We start from the raw sequence: 14208 nt of genomic DNA, 5'->3' as shown, positions 1-14208 counted from the left end.
ATCTGTTTTTGTCCTGAAAGACAAATAAAATATAAAGGGGGTATTCACTTTTAAAGACTAAATTCTCAGGATTTGTAATATACTTTTTCTAAAGATTACCGTAATTGATACTAAAAACAGTTGGCAATTACTATGGCACAAAACATTTTCATACCCCAAAAAGTTTGAAAAAAATACATAAATTACATGTTGGACGTCAATTACATAATGGATTTTGGTTAACTGGCAGTTCCCCCATATACATTTGACCGTTACTTTAGAATCAGGCATGTAAATATTAAACTGTCATCGCTCAGATGTTTTTTTACAAAAAAGGCATCAGCATTACTACGTGTAAGAGAATCCCAGTGTTGCATATTTCATTGGTTTTCATGCATGGTTGCGACAAGCCCATGCTCTCCCTTTTTATTCCAATTGGTTGCGATGGTCTCAGGTGGAGCGACAGATGGTGTAGCTGTCGCTAGTGTATTACTCAGCGGCATTCCTGTAGAAGTAGATCGGGATTCCCAACCTTGAAACTGGAGACGGTGTACCATTGCTAAAGTCCATCAGTGCAATAGGTGGTATAGGACTGAGGCATTCCTTTAGAAACAGGACAATCAGACCTAATAGTGGCTGGTATTACTTGAAATATACAGTTATTTTTTTATATGCTTTATATCATCTCTTCCCCTTCTTTCTGTTTTTTTCTCAAGACCACTGAGGAAGGTTCCACCGTTTCCTGTGTGATTGAGAGGATGCGAGGTTCTCTGGACAATGTTTATGTCAATTATATTGTGACCCAAATGAATAGCGTTGATGAGGGGATGCCGGCACATGAAGATTTTATCAATGCCACTGGAGCTGTGCTTTTCATGACTGGGCAGCGCTCGGAGGTGTGTGGTGATGACTCACTGGTTGCTTAAATGTCTTCTGAATGGTTGTTCAGTACGTAATAAGTCAGTACAATTGCACCTTTGAAGGCCGTAACTAAGTAAAATCATATTTAATGAATATATATGTGATACCAGCTCAGTAGCCTAGATGGTAAGGCGCCCGCTTTGAGACTGGGAGGTCGGTGGTTCGCGCCCCGGCTGAGTCATTCCTAAGACTTAAAAAGTGGTCGGCGGCGCCCTCTGTTGGCTGCGGCTGCATCGGCTCGCTACAACGGGTCAGGTGCAATCGACATTTCGTTCTGTGTACATTGTTACACAGAATGACAATACAAGGAAATTATTATTATTATTATTATTATATACCTACACTCATACCAATAACCAAAACCACTAGTACTTTTGACATGTACACTTCATTTTCACTAAATAGGGGGATGCTAAATAATTGTAAAGACCTATATGTATCAATATTTCCTAAAATTAATTAAACTTTCCATTTGATCTGATATCTTGTCTTTGGTCATAAAACCAACAAACAAGACGACTATGATAATATTACATCTAAAAAAAACCTTCCTCTGGCAAATAATTGTTCTCATTATAAGTACAGTTAAGAACTACCTTGCAACCTGCTCGATTTATGTCCACCTGTGGAGATGCATTTTTTTCCAGCTGGTGCTTTTAATCAATCATTTTTTTATTCAATGTGCAGCACCACCGTGTGTAGCAGCCCGGCACAGCAGTTTACCACTAAACTCAGTGACAAAATACCGTCTTGGCAGCAGAAGGCACCATTGTAATAAATTAATGTTGAATGTTGAAGGTGGGGTGCGTAGTTTGAGCTGTTATTAAAATGTTTCAAATTAAATATTTTCTCAATTAGGTATGTGTTAATAATGCCCAACTGAGTTTAAAAATCCATCCATCCATCCATCCATCCATTATCTGCACCACTCATCCTCAGTAGGGTCACGGAGTTTAAAAATCCTTTTTATTTATTTTTTCCACCACACTTTTTTGCTTTTATCTTACCTTTTTCATCGATAATCCGGCCTCGAAGCACATTTTGCTGAAGGGGACAGAGTACTATCACGCGCGTGGTCGTGGTTTTCTTTAATTGTAGAATGAAAATTGTGAAAGTAAAAAAGGACTGTTTCAAATACAGTCCAAATACCAACCCCAACCCCCAAAAGATGGAAAAGGAAGTATTTATCGAGCGCATCTAACAATTTTACATACTTGGATGCGCAACAAAAGAAGGTGTAATGTCGATTTCAGTCAGAAAGTAAAATATTTGTTTAACTGTGTTATTATTTTGTTATTTTATTGGAAAAAAGTAAAAACAAATTATGAAATAATGATAATACATACATCAGAGGTAAGAAACAATGTTGTTATTAATGACAATGAGGTATAATTCTCATACCTTTATTGCATTTTAATGTTTGATGGTGTTGTATTTGCGTCGTATATTTGAGTTAGAAGTAAGACCGGGCCTAAAAAAAAAAACAGAAGCTTGTCCTGGACTGCAGGTGTAGAAGCCCCAACCAGCCCAAACCTGACTAATTAATTGACTTGAAGGACCCGGCCCATGTAAACCTGAAGCTGAGCTGAGGTGCACCTTCGGGTTTACTTCGGGCTCGGTCTCTCAAATCAAGTGTGCTGTAACTTTAGAATAATAATATTAAGGTAGATGTAAAAATTGATGACTTAAGTAAAAGTATGTGTGATAAACAGCATGCATGCTGTGCAGATTCTCCACGAAATTAAAAGGCAAGAGAAAAGCCAGACTTAATGATTGACATTTTATGCCCGGTTTGGGCCGGGCCCTGTCTTACCTCTACTTTAAAAGTGCTTATTATGCAGCGGTATATCATTCATTCATTATTTTTGTGTTTCTTGGTGACTAGCCCCACTTAGTGGACAGTCCAATATTTGTATTACAAAAATATACTGCCATAACTGAACCCACGTATTCATTTACATTATTTCATCCCTACACATTTAATTTAGGTGCTAAACCTTTTGGTGTTGGATGACAACCTACCCGAACTCACAGAAAACTTTCAAGTCACGCTTGTATCAGCGAGTTCCAGTGATGGAAAGACGGGTTCTACCCCCACCAGCGGGGCAAGCATTGACCCCAGTAATTCTGTAAACACTGTCACTGTCATGGCAAGCGATCATCCTTATGGTATTTTCATTTATGTATTAATTCATCTAATGTTCGTGCATTTATTGATTTACTTTTTCATGCTTGCAGGCTTGCTACAGTTCCAATCTGAACAACTGGGCAAGGGATTGATTCCTCCTGCATTAGAACCTGCCCACATCACAGTTCAAGAGGAAGACGGGCAGATTCGGCTCCCAGTGGCCAGGGCTCAAGGACTCCTGGGACGGGTCCTGGTAGGATACAGGACGACCCCATTCACAGCATCCAGCCCTGAAGATTATGAGGTTTCCTTAATCCCTTTAATTGTTGCACATCATATAATGTGATAATGTCTCAGAGCAAGTAATTTTATTTTGTCATCAGGATTCAGACGGTGTGCTGGATTTTCTTCCTGGGGAAAGGGTAAAGTTTGTCACGGTCACAATCATTGACAATCCTGTTCCAGAGCTGGACAAGGAATTTAGAGTGGAGCTCTTTAATACAGAAGGAGGAGGTGAGAAAACGAAACAGTTGAATGTATTACTACTTTTGTTTGTCCTAAATGCCTGTTTAGCAGCAGTTACTCGCAAGTGTGCAAAATGATTGGTTTAAAAAATCTCAATCCTTAAACTGTAGGCAAATTTACAGAGTAACTGTGCTATTGTAGGCCTCCTGTGTGTTGTGACCAACTACCTACCAACCTGCCTTCCCGTTTTTTTTTTTTAACTTTTTTTGTATTGTTTACACTGGTGTGAATCCCCCAACCTTTTCCTTCTGGTGTGTGCTCCCGGTTTGTGATCCATCAGTGGAACAGTTTTTGCATGTTGAGGAAAGTGGTAGTGGAGAGAGTGAATTCCTGCATTCATCCTTTCTCCGGCATGGTAAGATTCCATTGACCCAAATTCCTTAGATTTGTTGTACTCTTGTCTTAAATTTGTTATTGTCTGACCCAGCTTTAGTCAAGGTAAATAATTATATCATCCATGCCTGTCTAGCCAGCTTGGGAGCTGCCTCCCGAGTCACTGTTACCATCGCAGCCTCTGATGATGCCCACGGAGTCTTTGACTTCAGTCCTGGATCCCTTTTAGTCAATGGGACAGAACCAGAGGATGGACGAAGTTCTGTGGTTTTGAAGGTCTGTTGAGTTTCATAAAATTAAGTCGGACATAATTTGTGAACATTGTTGGCCAATGAATTTGTTTTATTCAAGCTTAATTCAACTTCAGAAACTATAGTACACTTATTGCTCTTAAGTCATAAACTGACCAAGTACTGATAAATGTGGGTAGGATATTATATTCAGAATTAAATGCATTTATGTAAGATTGTACTTGGTTGGTTGGTTTGTCGGAGTACCATATCCTTTGGTGTGTCTTGGGCAAGTACAGCTGGTGGGGCTCATCCCTTTCCAGACCAACATACCGTAAACTTTGGACTATAAGGTGCGCCTGATTATTAGCCGCACCCAGTACATTTCTAACGGAAAAAAACATTTTGTACATACATAAGCCACACATGTTTCCTTATTTAAACATGAGATATTTACGAAGAAAGACGATACATCAAGGACAATCCATAGAATCTAACCATGTAAGATATTTACTCCAAAACACACGATAATGCCGACAGATAAATAGTTATCCGCCTTGAACAATTCTGCTTTGTTGGATGTTGCTTCTTGTAATAGGTTTGTTTCGCCATATTATTTCCGTTTACAAATCATCAGACTCGCAAAATTATTCCCAATATGGTAGTAAGTGCTCCTCTTTTGATTGACACCTTTTCCATGATGAGGGTCTGTTCATGCTAGTTTTATTCATGCCCATAGCGTGAAGTTTGATTAAACTTGCGTCTTACTCAACACATATATACCACGTGTCTCACTCTTACCTTTACAGCTTGGGCCCCTCTGGCGGTCGTTAGAGTAAAAGGATAAATTGGCCGCATCATTGCATAAGCCTCAGGGTTGGAAGCTCAAAGTCCAAATTTTACCGTATGTTTCCACCCAGTCTTGAACCGGGGACCTATAAAGTTATAAAACATTTATTTTTAGATGCTGACCACTTTGAAAGGACTTGTCCTGTTTGGCATTTTCCTGTTTTAGCATGCTCTGCAAGAAAATGGATAAAACACAGGCAGGGTCTGACTGAGCTATGCTCAGTACTTTTTGGTTTCCTCATACTCCTGGTTACGAGATAATTTTAACAATGTTCATCCTAAGATATTTAAAATCTGCAAGGCTGGACTTGACGTTTGTTGAACATGAATGTAATGCAAACTTTGTAAATAAAATACTGGGGTAGCTACAATACGGATGACACAGTGTAAGGGCAAAGTGCTGCTCCTCCCACATGCGTAAATTAAGCTTGAGGGTTTGTTGTTATGGATTAAACAAGGCTAAGGAAAAGGTGCAGGCTGCCAATTGTTTTCTACATTTTTCTGTCTTTTCGACCTACTTGTGTGCCAATTCCCTAACAATTTGCTTAAATGTACTATCTCTCAGGTGGTTCGATCCTTTGGTGATCTCTCCAATGTGACTGTGTATTGGATTGCTGATCCCAGCTCGGAAAGGGAGCTCCTAAACCAGTCTGGTAGCATCTTTTTTGCCATCGGTCAGACATCAGAAAGCATCATTATTACAGTGGCCCAGGATGAATGTCCAGAGTTGGACAGGAATTTTACCGTGTCTTTGGTTAATGCGTCTCATGGCCGTCTGGGCGTCAGGACTTCTTCAACTCTTACTGTCCTTGCCAGTGACAACCCTTACGGCGTTTTTGTTTTCTCCAACACCACAAGGCCCGTTCACCTGCCTGAAGGGGACTCAACTGTAACTCTCACCATACTGCGCCGGAAAGGGTTGATGGGACAGGTGTGTAAATTGTGTCCTCATTTAAAACAACATATTATATATTTCTTACAGCCAGTGCTGTTTTTATCACATTTATTAAAGGTACGAGTCACTTTCAGGACACTAAAAGAAGCAGATCCTGCACCTTACAGGACACCTGGAGTGGGTCGAGCCACCGAGGGGCGGGACTTTGTTCCAGTCTTCGATTCTGTTATTTTCTCAGCCAATCAAAGCGAAGCCTACATCACTGTTAGAGTGTTGGATGATGAGGACCCTGAGAGAGATGAGTCCGTGTTTGTACAATTGATCCGTGTTGAGCTCATCAGAGGAGGCCAGGAAAGGCCAAGTAAGTGACACAGTCTCGCTGGAGAGAAAAGAACACACACCCAGAAAATAAAAAATGAGGCAGATATGTCAAAATTTTTAAGCAGCAGTTTTTTATGAGTTGCTTCTCAGAGAGGATAAAAAATATAGTTCATATCTGTGTTGCTTACTGGTCTTGGATATTTTATTGCTGCTTTGAGACCATTTCCAGTACCAGCTGCTGCCGTTGAACTTCAAATAAGAGTTATCGAAAATTGCCTTTGTCGTGATGCAATTTTAACGAAAAACCTCATACTCTGATTTACGTATCAAATGTGTTCCCAATTTATTTAAATTCTACATTTATTACATAAAATTTTAACTCAATGTTCTTTGTAATATAAAAACATCTGTTGTTCAACAAAAAAATCTCAAATTTATTATTGTTAAAATGATCTCTCACATGTAGTCAGATTGGTAATTTATACCAGAATCAATAGCTTTTCTAAAAAATTGCATTTCACCCTCTATAAATGTTTTTTTGCAGTTTTCAACTCCCCCTCTCTTGGTCCACCCATGGAAATTGGAGCTCAGGTGATTATAGAGGCCAGTGATGGCGCCTTTGGTGTCCTTCAGCTGTCAGCTTCTGCCATCAGCGTATCTGAAGATTATGTTGGCCCCATCATAAACGTGACCCGTGTCGGGGGGATCTTCGCGGATGTATCTGTTAAGTTCAGAGCTGTGCCTTTGACCGCCAGAGTCAGTAAGTTTCAGAGTAACAATATGAGCCTTTAAGATGTGTAGTGTAGACTCCATCTGGATAAACATATTTTCTGCAGGTGAAGACTACAGTGTCGCCTCCACTGATGTCGTGCTCCTTGAAGGGGAATCCAGCAAATCAGTGCCTATTTATGTCATTAATGATGTCGTCCCAGAGCTGGAGGAGACTGTTGTCGTCGAGTTAATGAATCAAACTACTGGAGGAGCTATGTTGGGAGAGCTCACACGTGCCATTATCACCATATTGCCTTCTGATGACCCTTTTGGTGCCTTCGGTAAGTTTGAAACTACTTATTACGTACGTATTTACGGTCACAGAAAAGTTGCTAACTATTTCTTATTATGGCAGTCTTCCACGCTGCTCCAGTCAATTTAGAGGAGCCAGCATCCAACTCCATTGAAGTTGAATTGCCAATTGTGCGGAATGCCGGGACTATTGGTACTGTGGTAGTCCATTGGCAGGCCACTGTAAATGGTCTGCTCGCAGTGGGGGACATTAAACCCACATCTGGAGATGTAACTTTTGCACCAGGAGAGACCTTAAAGACTCTGAGAGTGGAGGTCTTAGCCGATGAAGTGCCTGAAACCACTGAGGTAAAAAAAATAAAACATTGGTGACAAAATAGTACACTCTAAGTACTCATATACAGTGCTGTTCAAAATAATAGCAGTGTAATGTGACTAACCAGAATATCACAAGTTTTTGTATATTTTTAATGGTTACATGCCAAACAAGTTACCAGGTGCAGTAGATTCTCAGAAAACAATACCTAGCATTAATAATAGGCACACTCAGAAGTTTGTGCAATTGGGCAAATAGTTCAAAGGGGTTTGTTAAAAAAATAGCAGTGTCTGCTGTTGACTGTACAAACTCAATACTATTTTATATTTACTCCAAAAAGGTAGGATTTAGCAATCCTTAGTTTCATGACCGCAGTTTTTCATAACTGCTTCACATCTGTGTGGCATAGAGTCAACCAACTGGCACCTTTCAGTTGGTATTTCACTCCATGATTGCATAACAACATTCCACAATTAATTTACATTTTTGGGGTTTTACTTCACAAACAGCATTTTCGATATCACCCCACAAGTTCTTGATTAGATTGATATTTGGGGATTTAACAGGCCACTCCATAACATTTAGTGATATGGAACCAAGACATTGCTAGTCTACTGGTGTGTTTGGGGTCATTGCCTTGTTGAAAATATCAAGGGCATGTCTACATAAGGCAACACAACCTCTTCAAGTATCTTAAACTACACAAACTGATCCATGATACCTGGTACGCGATAAATCGGACCAACACCAGAGTAGGATCATTATGCCTAGACCATGATACTTGCACCACCATGCTTTACTGTCTTTAATGTGTACTGAGGTTCGAGTTCAGAATTTCGGGGTCGTCTTACTTACGGTCTGTGGCCCCTGGATCCAATTTTACTTTTAATCAGTCCTCTTAATGTTCCTCCATTTTTCTTTAGACCAGTTGATGTGTTCTTTGGGGAATTGTAACCTCTTCTGCACATGCCTTTTTTTTAACAGAAATAAATTTGCTTCGCACAGACGTCTGTTAAATGTCACCGCAATTACAGGTTACTGCAGACTGTGTTTGATCCTTCTGGAGCTGATCATTTGCCATTATTGTTATTCAACGGTCAATTTTAATTGTTGTCTTCCGTTTTCTTCCACGTGTCTCAGGTTTTTCTACTCAGGGCATTGGAGATCATTTTAGCTGAAAAGCCAACCGTTTTTTTTCACCTTTTTATAGGTTCTTCCCTTTCCAATCAACATTTTAAGCAAAGAACCTCGTCCATCGGAGCAGTGTCTTGAACAACCCATTTTCTTCAAATACATGTTCAACCTGTGCTGGTGTCATCTTCCTATGATAGGCGCCACCCGATTCACACCTGATTCACAACGTTTTTTGAACTAAGAGATTGTTTGTCATACTGCTATTTTTTAACAGCGCTCTTTTAACTGTTTGCCCAAATGCAGAGCCTTTGGAGCGTGCCTATTATGAATGTTGGGTCTTGTTTGTTTTCTGAGAATTTATTGCACCTACTGGTAACTTATCTGGCATGTAACAATAAAAATTGTACTAAAAAACAGAGATATTCTGGTTAGTCACATTGCACTGATATTATTTTGAACAGCACCATATGTGTACATGATTACATTGCTTCCTTTATCCTAACAGTTGTCTCGATTGTACATTTTTTACAGCCTTCTTTAATAAGGTTAATGATGCGTGGGCCTTCTATGTATTACTTGATAATAACAAGCTAAGATTAAGTTGTTATCATGTTTCCCCCTGTTGCATCACTGCAAGTCTTGGGTGCATACTAATAGATACAGCATAAAAACAGGATTTTATCATTTTATTATAACTTTGAATCGTACAAAGTGAGAGAAAGGCATTGTGTGATGGAGTTCAGCCAATAAGATATCTTAATTGTAATTATGCTATCACGGGAACCAATAGCAGGAGAGCATCTTCTATGACTCTGACCAATAGCAGACAGACTCTTAAGAGACGCAACTCGAACACCACTAAGTTTAAATTAGAATTTTTAGGCACACAAAATAATTTGTTGTTGAAGTCAAAAAGTGGGGAAAATGGCGTAAAGAGGGAATGAAAAAAGAAAATGTTGGCAAAATATCATCTACTTAGGGACTGTAATCGCTATCATTGATTTGAAATTGTATCTTCGGCAGATTATAAAGATAGAACTCACCAGTGCCAGTAATGGTGGAAACCTCGGTGCCGATACATCTGTTAACATTCAAGTGCCTGCCAACGACAATCCGTATGGGACGGTATACTTTGGACAGTCTGTTTACCGCATCCAGGAGCCGCTTGAGGGAGTCTTTGCCGCCAATATTTCTGTCCAAAGAAGGTAACTGTAAGAACAAAGCGTGCCTCTTTTATGTTTTTTTTTATTATAGTTATAATTTTTTAATTATTCCTGTACTTGAAATACAGTGATGGGCATTTTGGCCGGTTGCGAATCCTGTACAGCACCTCAGACATTGACCTGGTTGACTCAGTGCAAGCTGAAAACCAGAATCTGCTCACTTACTACAACACCCCAAAACCAGGGCTGCCAGCCACAGCGCCTCAGGGGTCATTTAACATCACCGGTGTTTCTGATTCCTTGGCTGCGTGTGCTGCAGCATGTTTAAGAGAGCGTGCCTGCCAAGCCTTCTCCGTATCTTCAAACAGAATCCCACTCTCCTGCACTTGGGTGACTTCAGGGGCTGATGAACTTGAAACAACGTCTCAGGTCATTACTTATGTGAAAAATGGGACTGCAGCCGATGTATTGTTCAGTAGCCAGGCCCTGGCAGGGAGCGACTACATCTCTGTGACGGTTGGGAGTGCCTTTATGGAAGAAGGTTCAGGGGAAACAAACCTCACTGTGCTTATTTTGACTGATAAATTTCCTGAGATGGATGAAAGCTTTGCTATACAGATTTTAAAGGTATTTGACACCACAGTAGAGTTGCTTGTTTAGTTTTTACCCTTTTGACATTGTAAATATTTGTCATTGTGTCATTTAAAGGTAGAGCTGATAAATATGACTGCAGACCAGCGAAACTTGCCTTCTATTGGCCAGCCAGATAAAGCAGTGGTCACCATCGGGTTGAATGGAGATGCGTTTGGTGTGTTTTTGATATACAGCACCAGTCCTAACGCAACTAACAAGGGACTTTACATTGAGGTGCATGAAGAACCTGTGGTGGTGGTTCCTTTGGTCATTGAAAGGAGAGGAGGCAACTTAGGGACAGTCACTGTTGAATGGAGGTTTGTCGGAGGAAAAGCCACACCAGGTAAAGACTTCACTGGTACCGGAGGGACTCTGGTTTTTGATGGTAAGGCATCCTTTTTTATATCATGTATTTGTTGCTTGTCCAAATGATTCACTACTCTTTTGGTAACTCAAATGCAGGTGATCTCAAAAAGACAATTGAGATTTTAATAAGGGATGACGTTGAACCAGAAGATAACGAGAACCTCATGATCGGACTTGTGAATACAGAAGGGGGGAGTCGAATCCAGCCCAGCTCGGATACTGTCAACATTGTTATTCTGGCTAATGATAATGTGGCGGGCATTGTGGGATTCCATCCGGCGTCTCGATCAGTCATCAGCAGAGAGGGTGTGTCTCCACTTGTAACACTGACTATGTTTACATGCATGCAATAATCCAACTGGAAAAGGGATATTTAATGTCTGGAGCAATCTTAATGGATCATGTACATGCTTAAAGACAAACAAATAGCCTGTATCCATGGCATTTGCGAGTTTTTCTATTACATGGGTGAAGCGGGAGTGACGTCATTACGCAAAATGGACTGTTGATTCATGTAACTCACCAAATTCAACAAAGTACAGTGCTAGTACATGGCTAGCTAAAACCATACACTTACAATATCGATGGATACAACTGTGAAATCTACTACGGTATAGAGATGGATACACTTAAGGTGTTTTCTCACTGGGTGCAGAAAATACAATGGAAATGTCCCAGATAAATTTACCAATACACATGAGGCGTTTTAGTGAGTAAGCCGGAGTTTGCGTGTATCTCTGTACCACAAGTCCCACAGTCATTTGTCAGTTTAAAATATTTCAGCTGGGAAACTGCGCACAAGCAATTGGATTATGCAAATGTATACGCATGTACCAGCGATTAGATAGTGCAAATGCACGCACATGCACCAGCAATTGTAAAATAAAAGGACTAACCCAATAATGTCAATAGAAATACTCACAGTTGTATTGGGGCCCCCATTTTTTGTGCGGTTTACATGGCTTTACATAACCAAAATGCTGGCAACATTCTGTTTCTAATCAGAAAATTTCCTGCATGTAAACATACCCATTCTTAATTTTGATCTACCAGATAATATACCAGATAATTTTGTTTTATAGGTGAAAAGCTGACTTTGTTAGTTTTGAGGACCGCTCCGGGTCGTGGTAATGTCACGTTGGATTGGGTCATTGAAGGTCTGTTTGTAGGCAGAACATTCACTCATACTTCAGGGAAATTATCGTTTCATGAGGTAAAAACTGAAAGACCATATGGTGAGTTGGTGAGAGCAGCTTTAAATGTTTTTTGTTGTTTTTTTTTCAATATCCTACAGGGACAACTGAATGGGACTATTCCAATACAGATTCTTGATGATATCACACCAGAAGACAAAGCTGAATACAGAATTTTCTTGACGGACATAAAAACCTTTGGTACAACTCAAGCACAGTTTATTTTTATGGTATCAAAAATCCGTAACAAAAACTGTTTTGAAAATATAAAATGCCATTTCTGTATTGAAGGTGTTGCAGCACCTGGCCACGCCACATTGGACAGTCAGGGAAGCGTGGCAGTGTTGACAGTGGACACCAGTGACGAACCATTTGGGTTGTTGACTATTGCACCATCATCTCTTAAGGTGATCACTGAAGAGCGAGAACATACCATTAATATCGACATCAAAAGGGAGTTTGGTTCCTCAGGTCAGTTTGCATTTTTTAGTTTTAGTTCCTGGGTCATTTTTTGTATAATTACTCACATTTATTTTTCTTCAGGAGCTGTGAATGTGACCTATGAGATAATCAAAGGATCCCTAGAGGACATCTCTCAGGTTGAAGGTGCTCTTGCTGAACCCGGACAAGACTTCATACCTGGAACTGGCTCTGTGATTCTTCAGGATGGTCAAACTTCTGTTGCCATTCCAGTCAATATACTGCAGGTAATGACTGTTACCAAGGACAAATGGTTAAAATCAGTCCAAAATCCAGTCGTCCAAACATGTTTAAAAAGACTGCTATAATCTTTAATTAAATATACTTTTTAATATTTATCTTTGTTTGTTTTACCAGGACGACATTCCAGAGTTGCAGGAATACTTCTTGGTCAACATTACATCTGCAGTATTGCTAACAACCCTTACCACAGTTCCTCAACTCGGTGAGCATGCAAATTATCATAACTTTTTTCCCAGTTTTAAAACATTTATTGATATTTTTTGTTGTATTCTTTGTTTTAATTAAAAAAAACTTCCCTTGTTTCGCTCTCTCACAATTTTCACTACCTTGCTTTGTGTGGGTAGAAGTCGTGTATTGCTCATTAACAGGTAATTTATGCATTGATGTACCCAGGGTTTAAATAGTAATCCAGAATCTAGTCTCGTTTCCCTATTTCATATTTGAGCTTCCTTGTTACTGCTACTGTGTATGCTGTAATTCATGGCAAAGTTAAGCTTCTGAATGGGAGAGTTCCATCCCACAAGACATTAGTTATGTGTCTTGGATAAAGGCTGATACTTTCCATAAAAAGGGAATAATGGTGTTTACACGGGAGAAGATAAACTTACCAAACAAAATTACGTTGTAAGAAAAACTGAAGTCTGACTTGCTTTTATATGCTAATTCCAACTCCTTTTAGAGCTTGTAGAGTTGAAGTTAAAACTTGAAATGACAATTTAACTACACTTATATATTAATCTTCCATGCTATAGATACTCAAGGTTTGATATCAGAGGTCATCATCGCTGCTAACGATGGAATTAGAGGAGTCATTGAATGGACCAACACCATGTAAGAAATCATGTCTTCTTTCATTTTGTTGATGTCATCAAGTTCCAAAAAGCTTAAAATGTGGCCCAAGATGAGTTTCTCTGTGTCATTCCGATGTTAGTTTATGCAAAGGCAAATTGAATTTAGATGTCAATGGGTTCGGTCCAGTATATGTTTGGCACAGTCTTAACTACAGCTTACAGTCATAGTGTTACACTAACATACCCCGTTTTCCGTTTTTTGCTGTATGTCTCTAAGGAATCCTTTATATGGAAGCTCATTAATCAATGTATGTTCACTGTTGAGGTACTTTATGATAAATGCCCAAAGAGCAAATTGTAAACACTCAAAAACGCCAACCCAGGGAAATTTGAATGGGAAAGCAGTAGGGGTGGGCAGATCTCTGTACACACAGCTTGCTCACTGCGCGAATAGGAAATACATCCGTATAATTTTCATTTGCCTAATTTTGTGACATGTTTACAAAACAACTCTGCTTGCACCTTGTTTTGAAACTATTATTTACAAAAAATGCCAAAATAAAGCTCAAAGATCTTAAGTAACCACAGGAGGGTGAATTTAAAGAGGTATGTTTGTTGATCTGGGACACATTCTTTGGGATTATTACTTTTTATAAATGTTATCAAATCATCACATGTCACACAG

At 39.5% G+C, this 14208-nt stretch overlaps 1 protein-coding gene across 1 annotated transcript in view; it reads left to right on the top strand.

Moving 5' to 3' along the window:
* The window catches only part of adgrv1 (adhesion G protein-coupled receptor V1), a 133586-nt gene that overhangs the window by 16518 nt on the left and 102860 nt on the right, over nucleotides 1-14208 (top strand). The window contains exons 16-36 of the mRNA XM_088336404.1: nucleotides 696-875; nucleotides 2889-3069; nucleotides 3139-3332; nucleotides 3412-3541; nucleotides 3834-3908; nucleotides 4023-4162; nucleotides 5531-5896; nucleotides 5978-6221; nucleotides 6726-6941; nucleotides 7018-7233; nucleotides 7308-7552; nucleotides 9678-9859; nucleotides 9946-10444; nucleotides 10526-10835; nucleotides 10913-11122; nucleotides 11899-12029; nucleotides 12111-12210; nucleotides 12301-12480; nucleotides 12553-12716; nucleotides 12847-12934; nucleotides 13485-13563. Coding sequence (XP_088192530.1) covers nucleotides 696-875; nucleotides 2889-3069; nucleotides 3139-3332; nucleotides 3412-3541; nucleotides 3834-3908; nucleotides 4023-4162; nucleotides 5531-5896; nucleotides 5978-6221; nucleotides 6726-6941; nucleotides 7018-7233; nucleotides 7308-7552; nucleotides 9678-9859; nucleotides 9946-10444; nucleotides 10526-10835; nucleotides 10913-11122; nucleotides 11899-12029; nucleotides 12111-12210; nucleotides 12301-12480; nucleotides 12553-12716; nucleotides 12847-12934; nucleotides 13485-13563 — 4130 coding nt within the window. The remainder of the gene's footprint in view (nucleotides 1-695; nucleotides 876-2888; nucleotides 3070-3138; nucleotides 3333-3411; nucleotides 3542-3833; nucleotides 3909-4022; nucleotides 4163-5530; nucleotides 5897-5977; nucleotides 6222-6725; nucleotides 6942-7017; nucleotides 7234-7307; nucleotides 7553-9677; nucleotides 9860-9945; nucleotides 10445-10525; nucleotides 10836-10912; nucleotides 11123-11898; nucleotides 12030-12110; nucleotides 12211-12300; nucleotides 12481-12552; nucleotides 12717-12846; nucleotides 12935-13484; nucleotides 13564-14208) is intronic.

The sequence above is a fragment of the Urocampus carinirostris genome, chromosome 5 (assembly GCF_059441175.1).
Source record: "Urocampus carinirostris isolate Australia breed hairy pipefish chromosome 5, RoL_Ucar_1.0, whole genome shotgun sequence".
Taxonomy (NCBI): domain Eukaryota; kingdom Metazoa; phylum Chordata; class Actinopteri; order Syngnathiformes; family Syngnathidae; genus Urocampus; species Urocampus carinirostris.
The sequence above is the reverse complement of the archived record's forward strand: the minus strand, read 5'-3'. Positions and strand labels throughout refer to the sequence as shown.